This window comes from Typopeltis vanoorti, chromosome 23 (genome assembly GCF_054136105.1).
Source record: "Typopeltis vanoorti isolate ZY-2024b chromosome 23, IOZ_Tvanoo_1.0, whole genome shotgun sequence".
Taxonomy (NCBI): Eukaryota; Metazoa; Arthropoda; class Arachnida; order Uropygi; family Thelyphonidae; genus Typopeltis; species Typopeltis vanoorti.
In genome coordinates this window covers 8,498,832-8,516,182 of record NC_143571.1, presented here as the reverse complement: position 1 = coordinate 8,516,182, position 17,351 = coordinate 8,498,832, and the positions used below count along the sequence as shown (strand labels likewise).

The 17,351-nt window shown below is 36.3% G+C and overlaps 1 protein-coding gene across 1 annotated transcript in view; it reads right to left on the bottom strand.

Moving 5' to 3' along the window:
* The window catches only part of MetRS (methionyl-tRNA synthetase 1), a 257,104-nt gene that overhangs the window by 133,367 nt on the left and 106,386 nt on the right, over positions 1-17,351 (bottom strand). Inside the window, exon 8 of the mRNA XM_090413131.1 lies at positions 6,897-7,006. Coding sequence (XP_090269257.1) covers positions 6,897-7,006 — 110 coding nt within the window. The remainder of the gene's footprint in view (positions 1-6,896; positions 7,007-17,351) is intronic.

The following is a 17,351-nucleotide window of genomic DNA, read 5'->3' as shown; positions in this document are numbered from 1 at the left end:
ACAGCAAAGGCAGTCTGTTTATTAAAACGTGCATATGATTGGTGCGGTATTAACAAAAGATCACGCAACCAAAAGATAAAAGCATAGCTGACAAGCTGACAATTGAGTTGAAATGCTAACTCTTTTCAACCGAATTCCATATGTGAAACTGCCATAACATTCATTATATATATACACACATATATATATATATATATATATATATATATATATGTAGAAAGTATTTTTACCTTGGGTATAAATATAAATATAAATATGTTAAAGATACCAAGTAATTTTAAACCTGGTTTTACTCCATTTCCCAAGTAAGCAAACAGACTAAAAGTCAAGTTTGCGCCTGCAATTGATGCAAGTCTAACTGATCCCACAGGTAGTGCAGGACCAGGGCAACTCGTGGCAAAGGTGGAACAAGCTCCGATCACTAATCTTGATATTTACCCTTAATGCCAAAACACATCTCCAAGAAGGGGATGTATGATGTTTTGTATTAAAGGCAAGGGGCCACTACCCAGACCGGTTTCGACCTTTATTGAGGTCTCGTCAGTGGGAGCTAGGCTAGAATTAGAAATACCAAGATTTAGTAGTACAGAGCTTGTAAGTATTTCGCCAAAACAAGTTACCATAAGGTGTTTTAACCTTATTAAATAAAAATCTCTGGAGGAGATATAAATGTAGAAAGTATTTATACCTTGGGTATAAATATAAATATAAATATGTTAAAGATACCAAGTAATTTTAAACCTGGTTTTACTCCATTTCCCAAGTAAGCAAACAGACTAAAAGTCAAGTTTGCGCCTGCAATTGATGCAAGTCTAACTGATCCCACAGGTAGTGCAGGACCAGGGCAACTCGTGGCAAAGGTGGAACAAGCTCCGATCACTAATCTTGATATTTACCCTTAATGCCAAAACACATCTCCAAGAAGGGGATGTATGATGTTTTGTATTAAAGGCAAGGGGCCACTACCCAGACCGGTCCTGCACTACCTGTGGGATCAGTTAGACTTGCATCAATTGCAGGCGCAAACTTGACTTTTAGTCTGTTTGCTTACTTGGGAAATGGAGTAAAACCAGGTTTAAAATTACTTGGTATCTTTAACATATTTATATTTATATTTATACCCAAGGTAAAAATACTTTCTACATTTATATCTCCTCCAGAGATTTTTATTTAATAAGGTTAAAACACCTTATGGTAACTTGTTTTGGCGAAATACTTACAAGCTCTGTACTACTAAATCTTGGTATTTCTAATTCTAGCCTAGCTCCCACTGACGAGACCTCAATAAAGGTCGAAACCGGTCTGGGTAGTGGCCCCTTGCCTTTAATACAAAACATCATACATCCCCTTCTTGGAGATGTGTTTTGGCATTAAGGGTAAATATCAAGATTAGTGATCGGAGCTTGTTCCACCTTTGCCACGAGTTGCCCTGGTCCTGCACTACCTGTGGGATCAGTTAGACTTGCATCAATTGCAGGCGCAAACTTGACTTTTAGTCTGTTTGCTTACTTGGGAAATGGAGTAAAACCAGGTTTAAAATTACTTGGTATCTTTAACATATTTATATATATATATATATATATATATATATATATTACTTAGTTTTAACACTTACGAATTTTAACACGTTCGGTTGAATTTTATTGCTGCCTTGGGAAATCGAACTCACAATACATCTAATTAATAACAATAGTTTTTAGTTAGATACTGTGTTTGCCCATATGGTTTTGTTTCTGTATAAGGGGACATGTGATTCATTAATTAGTGTGTTTTTATTACAGTTGTCTCTAATTGCACTATTTGTTGAGAAATATATTACACAGACTCCTCATACCTTATTCACTGGCATAATAAAAGTACTTATTTTTATTGCCTCTGCAGTATAGTGGCTCTTAGGGAGGGCGTGTTGTTTACCACTGCAAGCGAGTTACTATATCCCCACATGAACTTGCTTAAGCTTTTTTTCATGTGTGAAGTATATGCGAAACTTTTATTGGTAACAGAAAACTAGCTCGGATGACAGTGATAATATAAAATGAGTTTTGATATGTATATAAAGTCAATATCAACAGTCCCTGATTACGAACGTGTTATGAAAGGGACAGAAAGATTTGGAACTTCCCTGGAGAGCATTCGAAGTAAATACAATTAACCACTGCTTTGAAATGAAACATATGAATAAGCAATATTTACTAATATTCGTTAAGCGCTGAAATACGCAGGAAGCAAAGTTTGTGAACCAACACCAATGTGTGAATTTTTCCATTAAAATATAAAAAATAACAAAAAAGAAATAACAAAAGTTAAATATGTTTCTTTTAAAATAAAAAAAATATACTTAGTCTTATAACATTTGAAATTTGTTTTCATTATTTCACGGCCCCCAAGGGGGCCGCGGCCCACAGTTTGGGAAGCGCTGATCTAAACCATATAATGTGAGGAGGCTCTTCTTATGTAAATTAATAAACCAGATTAATTCTGTATACACGTATTGAGTGTGTTAGTTATTAAATCATAAAATATGGCCGAAATTTTTTCACTTGATTATAAAATAGTTACACTTGAGAAATTACATTCTTGTTTACTTTTTTACTTAAGAGTATGCAAAGTTTGCATGAAGTATCTTCATGACCAAGCTAATTGTATATAGAGGCTATTGACTTACTTAATTGCTTTAGTATCACATAATGCAAAGCACCCTTCCTTTGCTATCCTTTTTCACCAGTCTCATGCAGCTAAACAGCCAAAAGACCAATTGAAACTAAAAGTCAGAGACGACTGGTACTTAAGTTAACTGCCTTGGTCTCTCTGTCTAGGATTGCTCTCCAGCCATCCCTGTAGATGGATATACAACCAGAGAACTAATAGACTAGAATTACGTGAAAACATCTCATAATAAAAACAGACAGAATTTTATCATCTGCTGGTAAATATTGCATAATGTGGGTGGTCAACACTACTTAGCCAAAAATTTGGCATCTCCTACATTGCTTTCAAAATATAAAAATTATCAGACTGAACAATAAAATTTCCATATTACAATATTGTTAAGCATTTATATGCCATATTGCTGGTTTTCAATGCTATGTTTTTCCTAACTTTCCATAAATGATATTTTAACTGAGAAATTCTAAAAACCAAAATTCTCTTCCTGCTGCTGGCAAGTGTGTATGTGGGGGGGGGGGGGGGGTACTGAAAAAAAAAAAGAGCTAGTTCTGTTACAAGTAATGAATGAAATACCCAACATATTACATAACCTGTTCCAAATATGCAGAGCAAGAGGGCAGTTATGGAATGCATGTTCTACTGTTCCCAATCTGTAGTAGATGTCACACATTGGTTCTCTGATATTAAAGTACTTCCTGGAATACAACCACAAGCAATTCTCCAAGCAAGATCTGTCCTGTTAAGGTATTCTTGGATATTCAGTAAGTTATTAAACAAATATCATTGTTAGTACACAACTGGAAAACTTTGTGGCAGAAGAGGTTAAAGATTTTCTCATTCAATCTGCTGTTATTAATGGAAAGAATATCAGTACCAGAATTCTGTAGCCGTCATAAAGTTAAGCACAGAATACTGTAGTATTCAAGCACAATCTCGGCTCTCTGTTCATTCTAATTTGCTGTATTGCCATTGGCAAAAGACAAACTTCTGCACTTCGCTCACCCAAGAGTGTATGAGATTCCATATTTGTGCAATCATATCCCCCCCTCTTCCTCCTATTCATAAGGCTCCGCAACTTACATTCTCTCAATCTATCCTCATATTCCACATTCAAAGATCACTGACTACCTTTGTGAATCTTCTCTGTACCCTTTCCAATATATCCTCATCATGAAAACCCGGTGACCAAATCTGAGCACAATAATCCATATGAGGCCTGATCAAGGCCTTATACAATGGAATCATGACCTCTGTATTTCTGCATGTAAGAGTCCTCCACATTACTGCCATTATTCGATGTGATGTCTTCACAGTTTGTGCAATATGGCCCCTGAATTTCAGGTCCTTGTCCACCATCACTCCTAGATCTCTCATCTCCTCTACTTCCGTTAAAGTTTCCCCACCAAGTGTATACTTTGCATCCCATCATTGCTTATCAAATCTCAAAAACCTTACACTTTGCAACATGAACTGACAGTTCCACTTACCTGCCCAATCATGCAATCTATTCAAGTCCTCTTGTAATGCAATAACATCTGCTTGACTCTACATTGATCTCCCTAGTTTTGCATCATCTGCAAACAGCTGGGTATCACTAGTTAAACCCAAACCAAATACAAATTGAATATGGCCCCAAAACTAATTCCTGCAGCACACCACTAGTCACCTTTCTTTTTTGGGATACTGCACCCCCCACACACACAGATATTCTCAAGTTCATGTACAAGTCTTTCCTTGTTATATGACTATGAAATTTGTAGATAAAAATATCTTAATTTAATGTTAGAGGTAAATTTAAACTCAGTCATTTTATTGTTAAACATTCTATATCATACATCTTACGTCTTGTAAGTAGTTGTGCTCTTCTTTGCCTTTTGGTTAAGTTTGCTTACAGTTGTTAATGACTGAGATCACTGTTCTTGTGATCCTAATAGTATACGTGACTGTCAAGAGACTGGAAGAACAGAAGCACTTTGTAATCTTGTTTAGTCCTTTCTTGCTTCATGCAGCTTCAGTAGCTGACATGTTTCACTGTGATGAGATACTCATTATGAAATGTTAGTAAGTTATATAAAATTCTTTATTTCATTACATAATTTATCATGCACAATCATTAATTATGTCAACAATCATGGTAGCATTAACAACCAGAAGAAAAGGAGCGTTATCCATTTTTTCAATCTTCTAAGGCATCAGTGTTTTTGTGTATAAATTCTTGAACTGATAATATCAGACAGATGGAGAAAAGAATTCCAAGTATGGTGAGAGGTTCCCTGATGCAGGTTAGTCCAAAGGGAATAACTCCAAGATCCCATCTTCCAAAAATTTTAAATTTTGTCTTGTTAGCATTGCCAATTAGTCCACTGATTCTGCTGAATTTTTCCAAAATATTAAAAAAAAAAAAAAAAAAGATGTATATATTGACAAGATCTCTCAAAGCACCTACTACAGCATCCACATATGCTAATATTTTATTTTCCTTCATACATGAAGGAAATATAACAGTTCCTTCATACATGAAGGAACTGTTATCCATTGCACAACATATGAATTGTCAGCATCCTACAAAAAAAGGTTCCAGAACCAATGAAAAGATCAAGGGACTAAGAGACAAACCTGCTTGACTCCTTTTTTGAAGTTTGACTTGGTCTGGTGGGAATCCATTAACTAGGAGGCAGGTGATTGAAGATGTTGCCACCTTTTCCCACCATAATTTGCTGGAGGATGTGAGCAGAAAGGGATGTCTGACATTATTGAACACTTGGGTAACCCAAGTATTCAATTTTTTATTATTAATTAGGCAGACTACATCATGTAAGTAGAAACAGATTAAATTCTACTGCTTGACCTAGAACTCCATACACTTGGTGTGCTTTTGATTTGATTTGGCCTTTATTGAGGTTTCATTCAGTGGGAGCTGGATCCAGGAAGATGTGAAGGTTGAATTAAAGCAGAAGTCATAGAAGCTTTTTCCACTTGAATATATTTTATATATTCAAGTAGAAAAAAGTGTATCACCATATGATTAAAATACTCTGAATTAGAGAGAGAATTTATCCAAGTGCAAGCAAATGAAGTTTGTGCACAAAGTATCTTCAGGAGCAACTATTTGTGTATAGTGGCTGTTGACCTACTTCCAAAAAAAGAAGTGTGCTTTGCATTATGGCATACTAAGGCAACTGATATGAAGTCAATAGCCTCCATATCCAAATATACAAGTAGCCTAGTTATGAAGATGCTTCATGTGCAAACTTTTTTTGCTTACACTTGGATTAAAAAAATTAAACACAAATATAATTTCTTAGTAATTTATATGGCATATCTAAATGACTATCATTATATTCCAGTCACTCTCATCAACCAACCCAACATAAATGAAATGGGAAATTCCGATATAATTAACCACATGTACATAATACACGAATTGTATGCATCATGTCATAAGATAAAAACAGATCAGTTCTGATTCTCTAACAAACATCCAATAAATGTTAATTTTACATAACTCTATATGCTTGCGCGAGTTATATCTATGTATCGATCGATCTTAACGAAGATGGCTATAACACACCAATAAAACCAGTCAATCTAAAATCAAAAAAGTGCTATTTTCTAGATGAGACTATGATTATGAAATGCACATCCACAAAAATTTACATATAATTGTATGAATAACTACTGTTAGGAAAGTGGCAGTGTGTTTCGAACACTGTAAAGGCAAAGAGCTTGCCTTGAGGCTTTTGCTTTCTTCTGCATGTTGATCTTGAGTGTTTTAAAACTATGATTTTAAGTAAAATCTTTAGAACATACCAGTCCAAAATCAAAGGCATAACGTTTTTTTTTATGTTGAACCCATACACGAGAGGTTGGTTGATCAACCTATAGTACATTAGTACCGTATATGGGTAGTGGGTTTGGAAAGGAGGAACTTGTTTACACTTGATTTAAAAGACTGTATATTGTATTCCTTAGGAAATGCATCAGGAGGAAAACTGCAATATAGCAGTAGCAGGAATGGAGGAGGAGGAAAAGAAACTTGTTTTGTGGATTTCAACGTGAACTGTGAAGGGAAGTTCAGCAGCTGCACATGTTCCAGCAGGCTTAGTACTAAGTGGGAGGGGGGGGGGACTTGATAACTGTCCAAATCAAGATGGTTGAGCAGAAAGGCCAGATCTCAGGTAACTCATTATGTGTTTATTATGCATAAAAATAACAAAAAGGTGTCTTACACTGGATGCTGCAAAGGATGAAATGGTGTTAAAGCACTTCTTCCGGTGAGCCACGATTTTACCGCTGCATTTATTTCCTCTTCTGTTACACTGACATCTGGTTTATTAATCTAATTTAAGAAAAGTTTAAATAAATAGTCAATCTAATATAATACACAAGAAAAAAATTAATGAAATAAAAGGTGCTATATAAATAAAAAATGTTATTTCACCTGGGTATTATTAGTGATGAGCATAATTAAATGATCCTCTCATTTATTATTTACATTAGCTTTTGGATAGCTGTACTTTTTTTTAATTATTATTTTGAGACAAATGAGAAGGATATAAAAAGTGAATATTCAAACTATGCTTCCTCTTAACCTCTTCTACTTTCTCTTCTCTCTTAAAACTTTGCTCTTAACTGAAGCGCATATAATAGCACTAATGAGCTACAGGTAATAAAACCTGCCAATTTATATTATAAAATAAAATCTCAACAGTCAGAGCTAAATCTTCTTCTACGCGTTATTCCTGCTTTCTATTCAAGGGTCCGCGTGTTACTTAGATGCGACTTCTTGTTAGTACTACTCCCAACCGACCTGTCGCCTGGTCTGCTGCTAGGGGGGGGGGATATATTTTTGACTGTAGAGGCGTATGTTCACGGGGCCGGTTTGCCTGCTTGCGGGATGAAAAACGCCAGATAAACTGGTGGAAAAAACCCTACTGACCGCGCCCAAGACCGGCTAACTTGGCTATGCCTGAGGAAGATCCTCAAATTCCTTGCGTCTACAACGGGAATCGAACCTGGGACACTCCTTCCCCAGGCATATGGTTGCGAAGCGCAAAGCCACTAGGCTAACCACACGGTTGCAGTCAGAGCTAAATGATGATTTTTAATAATTGTTAGAAATTAAGTTTTTTTTTTGTTGCAAAACTTCATTTCACTGACTTCACAAGGAATCTTCACTGAAATTCACTCACAGCTTCTAGTGAAATTGGGAATCTGACAGTTTTTTCTTGCTTTACAGGGTGTAACATCTTAATCTTGGATTACTAACATGTTATAATATAAACAACATAGCTAAATATTAATATTGTTCTAGTTTAATCAGTAAGATATGCTGCTTGTGTTTCTAATACCTTGTATGAGGGTGGTCTGAAAAGTTCTTGGCCTAATAATGAAAAAACGAATTTATAATTTCAAAATTATTTTTATTTTTCAACATAATCTCCCTTAAGACTAATACATTTATTCGAGCGATGCTCCAACCATTATCACGTCCCTGTAGTTATTCTCAGTAAGATTTACAAAATACCCCTTTACAGCTGCAATCATCTCTTGATCCGAAGAAAAATGCTGACCAGCGAGGATGAGTTTTAGTTTTGGGAAAATAGAAGTCAGAGGGAGCCAAATCTGGGGAATAGGGTGGATGTTCCAACAATTCATAGTGCAGATCCCTTAATTTTCCCATTGACAAAATACCTTTGTGGGCAGGTGCATTGTCCTGATGAAAGATGATTTTTTTTTTCTTCTGCAAACCAGGTCTTTTCTCACGAATTTTTTTGTCTAGTCTCGTTATAAGATCAGAATAATATTCCCCGGTTATTGTTTTGCCATTTCAAGATAATTAATAAACAAAATGCCTTTAGCATCCCAAAACACAATGCTATGACCTTGTCTTTTTTGGTGTTGAACAACTGGATTCTGTCCACTGCTTTGACTGCTGTTCGGATTCTGGTGTGTACAGGTGAATCCAAGTCTCATCCATAATAATAAATCGATGCACAAAGTCAGTTTTATTCTTGTTAAAATGCTCCAAGTGCTGTCCAGAAATTTTCATGTGAGTGCGTTTTTGATCTGCTGTGAGCAAGCACGGTACCCATCTTGTGCAAAGCTTTTTCATTTGTAATTCTTCATGCAAAATATATCCTACACATTCTTTGCCTATAGTCTCAGCAATTTCATGAACTTTGACTCGCCGGTCATCCAATACCATATCGTGCACTTGATTAATGATTTCTGGTGTTGTTAGACTTTTTGGATGTCCTTTACGTGGATCATCTTCAAGGCTGGTATGGCCACGTTTAAACTCGGCAACCCATTTCTTAATTGTCGAAAGCGAAAGAGAAGAGTGCCCATAAAAACTTTGAATGAATTTCTTTTGGCGTTAAACCTTCTTTTACAAAGAATTTTATAACCGCATGATACTCAGTTATCCATTTCAAAGGATATAGACAACACTTTTGCTTCAGAACAGCTGTATAAAACAAACTACTTGAAAGAATGACTTGCAATTTCACATGGATGCTTATGACAGATGTACCAACTTAGAAAAAATCTTGCCGATAGTGTTGCCATCTATGGTCGAGGCTGAGAACTTTTCAGACCACCCTCGTATTAGGAATTGAATGATCAAGCTCTTTCTGGCCCTAATACACAGAATCATGTCAATAAGGATCATCATATTCTGCTATTATAAGCTCAATTAACAGAAAAAAAAAAAAGTTTAAAATGTGTTAAAAACATTTTAATTGTATTTTACAGTAATGAGTAACATTTCATGTTTCAAAAAAAAAAAATGCATCAAAATTTTATTACACAGTTAAGAACAAGGCATGCACCAGGGTACTTGTCACAAGATTCAGTACTCTTCAGTAGTAGGGATCTCAGAGGCTGGAAAAGAAGCAGGGTTTGCTGACATTAAGACTTCCAGCTTGGCTTTTTGTTCAATGCTATATAGATGAGACATCTTTTTCCAGAATAATACAGTTTTATTGGCATTGAAAACTTGTTCAGGTTTACAACTTTTCTCTTTGATGAGGTTCTTGAATTGCACAAGGTAGGCCTAAGCAGCCTCGTAATGAAGTGAAGAGAACACCAGTAATGTTTACACTGCAGAGTGAATAATCCACCTTGACTTTCTGGAACCAGTCTTTGCTGGCAATGAAAGTGATTTTTGCAGTGCTGGTGGCACATGGAGCTTGCTGCTTAAATCTGTCGTAAAGAATGAGGGCCTTAGCAGAAATCATACTGATGTTCACAAGCAAGTTTTTCTTGCTCTGGTCTCTGATCCAAAAGAAAAGTACATTCTCCATATTTAACATCACTTTATCATATACATAAGCTGCATATTTAGCAGAAAGAATTCCACCAGTTTGCAATGCCTCTCTGATCTCAGTTTCATGTTTCCTTATGTATCATATGGTTCTTTCATTGATACCAAACATGTTGCCTATGATCACACATATATGAGCCCTTCTTGACATTTATCTAGAATCTGCACTTTTCTCATTCTAAGTCATCACTTTCTTGGCCTTGTTAAGCTTTTGTCTATCACTAGATGCACTTTGTTTAAAACCCATGGAGGATACATTAATGCCAGGTAGCATTAATGGTGAAAGTTTGTCTTTTGGAGAAGGCAAGTGGTTATGAATTTGATTGATGGGTTTATACAAGGAGTTTCCAAATAGTAAAGTAACACATTTTTTTTTTCTTTAGGATGTTTAATAATAGGGAACTGAAATTATACACCAAGAAATAAGTGAACATGCACTACTTCTCCACAGTCTCTAAATTTATTGATGCACTTGTTCAACAATAGATCAGTTTATCAATACTACTACTACTATAAGTTCATGCCCACACCCAGTAACCAACATCACACCACCTGATGACCTTCCTCATCCATAGTGAAATGCCTTCCAGAAAAGCGTTTCTTTAAGGGGACAAACAAATGGAAGCCTGAACTAAGTCTGGGCTATTGGGGTGGAGAGGGATATGACAGAGTTTCCCAATGATTACAACACAAACATTCATGGTGCATGTGTGCGTGTGGCATAGCACTGTTGGCCACCAAAATCATGCTGCTTGTCATGAGTCCTGGTCAATTACAGCACAAACACTCATGAGTGGTGTATGTGCAGTGTGTTGTTGAGGTTTTGGTTGATTGGTTTTGGTCGATTGCACCAACCAACCAACAGAATGCCTTGGCGATCCCAGAACACTGTGGCAATGAGTTTTAAGACAGCGGAAAGAGATTTTGAATTTTTTGCACACAGGAGATTGTGGATGTTTCTGGAGAATCTGTTGGGGGGGGGGGGGAATCATGGGAATGTGTCTGGAGAAACTGTTGTGATACAGTGACAAATATGAGAATTTTCTTGCTTACCTAGTCACTGGAGACAAAATGTGGGTTCATCACTTTATCCTGGAGAGCAAACAAGACTCCATGATAACGTAATGAACCCAGAATGTGGGTTCATTACTTTATCATGAACCCACATTCTGGAGAATCTGTATTACAACAGATTCTCCAGGCTCATCCCTATGTGTGTGTGTTGCTTTGTGCTCCTCTGATAATTGTCAAGGTACCCAGCAGGAGCACACTTTTCAAAAGCCAAGGACATCATAAACAATTTCGTAAATGAAGCACTTGCTCAGGTTCACCACTTGTACAATTTCACTCAGTTTCACTTGGCTATCTTCAAGAATGAAGGCTCGATGAAGGCCTGCCTGCTTTAAATTCATTGTCCCAAAAACACATCTGCTTCTCTGACATCAACTTTTCGCCATATACAGTAACCAGTTCATGGTGAATGTCACTTGGTGAAACTCCTTTTATTTGCAAAAAAACAAATAACTTCATGGACACCTGTTTTGGATTACAATCACAAGGTAGCAGCTATCTTGCAACTGGAATTAATGTGAAGCAACAGTGGCTCCACACTGCAATGGAAGTCTTTTTGAACGTTATTAACAGATCTATCTGTCCACCCACTGTGTTTTATCTCATTCCCTTTCACCATTATTAAGGAAAAAAAAAAGTGTTACCTCACTTTTCGGAAACCCCTCGTAGGAAGCTATGAGTTTACATTTTCTCATAAATTTTGCTGTTTGTTCAGAGATAGCTTTGATATACGATATATGAGTCCTGTGGACTTCTTGTATAGGCTGCTGTATAGGAGGACTGTTAATCATTTTCTGAGTTATTCTTGGATTGTATCCATTATTAGGGCTGTTTGTTTGATAGTTTGTAGTTCTTGTTTGAGAGATTTTTCATTGTCAGAGGAACAAATCTAGACACAATTTTATGATGTCAGATTTTTGAGATGGATGGTGGGCTGATGTATTATAGATACAGCAACCTGTAAAAGTCAGTGTTTGGTACACAGAAGTGTAAATGGATCTAGATGTACACATCTAATTCCATTGGATGTGTACATCTAGACAGGAAATTCCTCTTGATGATTCTTTTTCTAGCTTGGAAATTAACATGAGAATGTAAGATGTTGAGTTTTTTGTAGAAATGAATGGAGTTCTGGTTCTGCATGACTCCAAACTGCAAAGATGTCATCTATATAACACAGCCTAAATGATGGTTTGGGGGTGAGAGAGAGAAGTTTTAGTTTTCCAGGTGGTCAAGATAAAAGTTGGCTAGATTAGGTATCCTTATCTGCATATTTATTATATTTACAACACATATGGTTAATTCATGTGGAAAGATAAAATATACAAAGCGAAAACGTAATGGACTCATCATTATCATCTAACCTATCTAACTATTATCTTGAACACCTTGAATTTTGAGAGTGCTTGCTGCAATCTAGTTTATGATGATCACTCTTCCCCTGAGTGAAGATGTTGCCTGTAAACTGTATCATTTCCTATTACCGAAGCAGTTGTGTAGTTCTGTCCAGTTCAGCACATTGCAAGTTTGGGTGTTGCTTAGGTAAGCACCCAGAGTCATCACTGGCCAAGTTTCATTTAACTGAAGTTGATTCTGGATTTCCAGTTCCCTGTCCATAGACAACTACTTTTTCCTGTATTTAATTTTACTTCTGAGGCTTCTATGAAATTTTGTGCATTTCATGAATGACTCATCATCATCATCATCAAATTCCTGCCATGTTCTCTCAAGGGGTGTACAGGATATGATAGTACTACATGAAAAAAATTACATCATTATTAATTTCCTATCTACAATTTTACTCCAAATCAGTCTGTTACTTGTCAACACTCCAACATTATCAGATCTTATATTTCTATCGTCTAAGGCACTTTCTACCGTATCAATCCACCTATATCTTGGTCTTCCTCTGGGTCGTTTTCCTGCCAACCTGGCAGAGAACACTTGTTTTGGTAATTTTTCCTCTCCCATTCTATTTAAGTGACCATACCATCTGAGATTAGCTCTGCTAACGCATTCCTGGATGCTGACAATGTCAAGTTCTTTCCTAATATCCTTGTTTTTAATATGATACTGCCATTGATGCCATCTGTTCATGCCTATAATCTTTCTCAGGACTCTCATATCTGTGGTGTCTAGTCTTTGGTCAAGTGTTTTACTTCTGACCCAGCTCTCAGATCCATAAGTTAAAACTGGTTTGAACACTGTCTTGTATACAGCTAATTTAGTGTTCCGACTAATTTCTCTCTTATTCCATATGAATTTATTCAATTGACTTCCCACCATACCAGCTTTGCTGATTCTGTTGTCTATTTCTATATTTAATTTACCATCTTCAGTAAAAATCGTGCCTAAATAGCTGAAATGTTTTACTTGTTCCACAGGTTCTGAATTCACAACACAGTTGACTTTTCAATGATTCTGCCTATTTTCATTGTCTTTGTTCTTTTTATTGCTGACCTTCATACCATATCTATTACAACAGCTATTCAATTTAGTCAGAGAATCTTGCAGACTTGTAGCGGATTTATTTAGAAGTATAACATCATCCGCATAAAGCAAAGAGGTGACATTAACATCTCCAATTTTGATATCATGTTTAATACCACTTTCCTTCATAATGTGATCCATATAGATAATGAATAACAGAGGGGATAATGTACATCCTTGTCTCACACCAGATTTAACATTAAACCATCTTCCTGTACTTCCTTCAATTCTAACTGCTGACTTACAACTCAAATAAAGACTAAGTATTGCTTCATATAATGCCCCATTGACACCATATAACTGCAGCATATTGAATAGCTACTCTCTTGGCACTTTGTCATATGCCTTTTCCAGATCGACAAAACTTAAATACAGATCTTTGTTATATTCCCATGCTTTCTCGACTATTTGTCGTAAAGTGAAGATCTGATCCTGAGAGCCTATATTTGGCCTGAATCCAGCTTGTTCTTCACCAAGCTTTTCTTCCACAATTCTTCTCAACCGTTTCTCAAGTATACTTGCATAGATCTTGCCAGGAACACTCAATAGGGAAATACCGCTGTAATTCTCACATGCAGTTTTATTTCACTTTTTATATATGGGTACTATGAGAGCTCTACTCCAATCATCGGGAATTCGTCCCTCTGTCCAGGCTTTCTGAACTATGCAGTGCAGCCATTGTAAGACTCTTATACCACCATACTTCAGCATTTCTGGTCGAATATCATCTACTCCTGCTGCCTTTCCACATTTCAAGTCTTTGATGGCTTTTTCTACTTCAAGTATGGATATGTATTCCTGACTGTATGCCTGGTCAGTGTTTTTTACCACTGTGCTGTCATCACTGCTTGTTTCATTTAGCAGTTTTTCAAAGTAATTACTCCATACTTCAAGGATATCTTTTTCTCCCGTTATCATGTCACCTTTACCATCTCTAATTCCTTTTATAGCACTCTCTCCTCCATTCTTAAGCTTCTTCAACAACCTCCAGAATATATTGCCACCTTCTTGATATTTATTTTCTATATTCTTGCCAAAATCCTCCCATGACTTTTGTTTAGCTAGTTTTACACAGTGTTTAGCATTCTTGCATTTGTCTTAAAATGTACTATGTACATGTGAATCCTATAAAAACCCTTTAATAATTTAAATGCTTCTATCACGTCTCCTTTTTTGCTGATCACCCAATTTTTGAAACACATACAAGTAGAGTAATGTGGGCAAATATGAGAATGGGGAACTGGACAATGAGACTTATTTGTGCCTATGGTCCCACAGAAGGTTCTACTAAGGTAGAAGTGGAGGAATTTTTGGGGGCTTTAGAAAAAGCAACTGACACAATGAAAAAGGAAAAGTTGGAAAAAGGAAAAATGATTGTGAGACATACAAAAATATTTTGGGAAAATTTGGAGAAAAGAGCAAAGCTAATAATAATGGCAAATATCTGTTGGATTTCTGCTCAAGACATGGCCTGGTTATTACTAACACCATGTTTCAACATAAAAATGTGCACAAATTCACATGGAGAGAAGAGGCTAGGAATAAGAAAAGTCTCATTGACTATGTTATTGTTGATAGTGATGTTTTCTCCCTGGTGCAGGACACCAGAGTGTACAGAGGATTTGAAATTGGAAGTGATCACTATTTAGTCTTGAGCAGGATAAAATTGAATTTCATATTGAAAAGAATAACATGTAAGAAAGTTTTAAAGCGAATAAAAGTTGAGCAGCTCTGAGATGTGAACTGTAGACTAAAATACAGAAAGATTATTGAAAAGAAAATGAAAGAGTTTGAGAACAGGAATCAAACCTTGGAGATTCAGTGGCAAACTCTGAAGAAAACATTGATTGATTCTGACAGAGAGGCATGTGTTGAGGTTGTGTGCAAGGATAAAAAAATCAGAACTCCCTGGTGGACACAGGAAGTTAAAGAGGCAGTGAAGGAAAAGAATAAAGCATATCAAAAGTTCCTGGCAAATAAGTCAGCTTTTACTCTTGCAGAATACAGAGACAAATGTAAGAAAGCTAAACAAAAGTCATGGGAGGACTTTGGCAAGAATATAGAAAATAAATATCAAGAAGGTGGCAAAATATTCTGGAGGTTGTTGAAGAAGCTTAGGAATGGAGGAAAGAGTGCTGTAAAAGAGTTAGAGATGATAAAGGTGATATGAAAACAGGAGAAAAAGATATCCTTGAAGTATGGAGTAATTACTTTGAAAAACTGCTAAATGAAACAAGCAGTGATGACAGCACAGTGATAAAAAACACTGACCAGGCATGCAGTCAGGAATACATATCCATACTTGAAGTAGAAAAAGCCATCAAAGGCATGAAATGTGGAAAGGCAGCAATAGTAGATGATATTCGACCAGAAATGCTGAAGTATGGTGGTATAAGAGTCTTACAGTGGCTGCACTGCATAGTTCAAAAAGCCTGGACAGAGGGACGAATTCCCGATGATTGGAGTAGAGCTCTCATAGTACCCATATATAAAAAGGGAAATAAAACTGAATGTGAGAATTACAGAGGTATTTCTCTACTGAGTATTCCTGGCAAGATCTATGCAAGTATACCTGAGAAACGGTTGAGAAGAATTGTGGAAGAAAAGCTTGGTGAAGAACAAGCTGGATTCAGGCCAAATAGAGGCTGTCAGGATCAGATCTTCACTTTACAACAAATAGTCGAGAAAGCATGGGAATATAACAAAGATCTGTATTTAAGTTTTGTCGATTTGGAAAGGGCATATGACAAAGTGCCAAGAGAGAAGCTATTCAATACGCTGCAGTTATATGGTGTCAATGGGGCATTATATCAAGCAATACTTAGTCTTTATTTGAGTTGTAAGTCAGCAGTTAGAATTGAAGGAAGTACAGGAAGATGGTTTAATGTTAAATCTGGTGTGAGACAAGGATGTACATTATCCCCTCTGTTTTCATTATCTATATGGATCACATTATGAAGGAAAGTGGTATTAAACATGATATCAATATTGGAGATGTTAATGCCAGCTCTTTGCTTTATGCGGATGATGTTATACTTCTAAATAAATCCGCTACAAGTCTGCAAGATTCTCTGACTAAATTGAATAGCTGTTGTAATAGATATGGTATGAAGGTCAGCAATAAAAAGACAAAGACAATGAAAATAGGCAGAATCATTGAAAATGTCAACTGTGTTGTGAATTCAGAACCTGTGGAACAAGTAAAACATTTCAGCTATTTAGGCACGATTTTTACTGAAGATGGTAAATTAAATATAGAAATAGACAACAGAATCAGCAAAGTTGGTATGGTGGGAAGTCAATTGAATAAATTCATATGGAATAAGAGAGAAATTAGTCGGAACACTAAATTAGCTGTATACAAGACAGTGTTCAAACCAGTTTTAACTTATGGATCTGAGAGCTGGGTCAGAAGTAAAACACTTGACCAAAGACTAGAGACCACAGATATGAGAGTCCTGAGAAAGATTATAGGCATGAACAGATGGCATCAATGGCAGTATCATATTAAAAATGAGGATATTAGGAAAGAACTTGACATTGTCAGCATCCAGGAATGCGTTAGCAGAGCTAATCTCAGGTGGTATGGTCACTTAAACAGAATGGGTGAAGAAAGATTAGCAAAACAAGTGTTCTCTGCCAGGTTGGCAGCAAAACGACCCAGAGGAAGACCAAGATATAGGTGGATTGATACGGTACAAAGTGCCTTAGACTATAGAAATATAAGATCTGATAATGTTGGAGTGTTGACAAGTAACAGACTGATTTGGAGGAAAATTGTTGATAGGAAATTAAT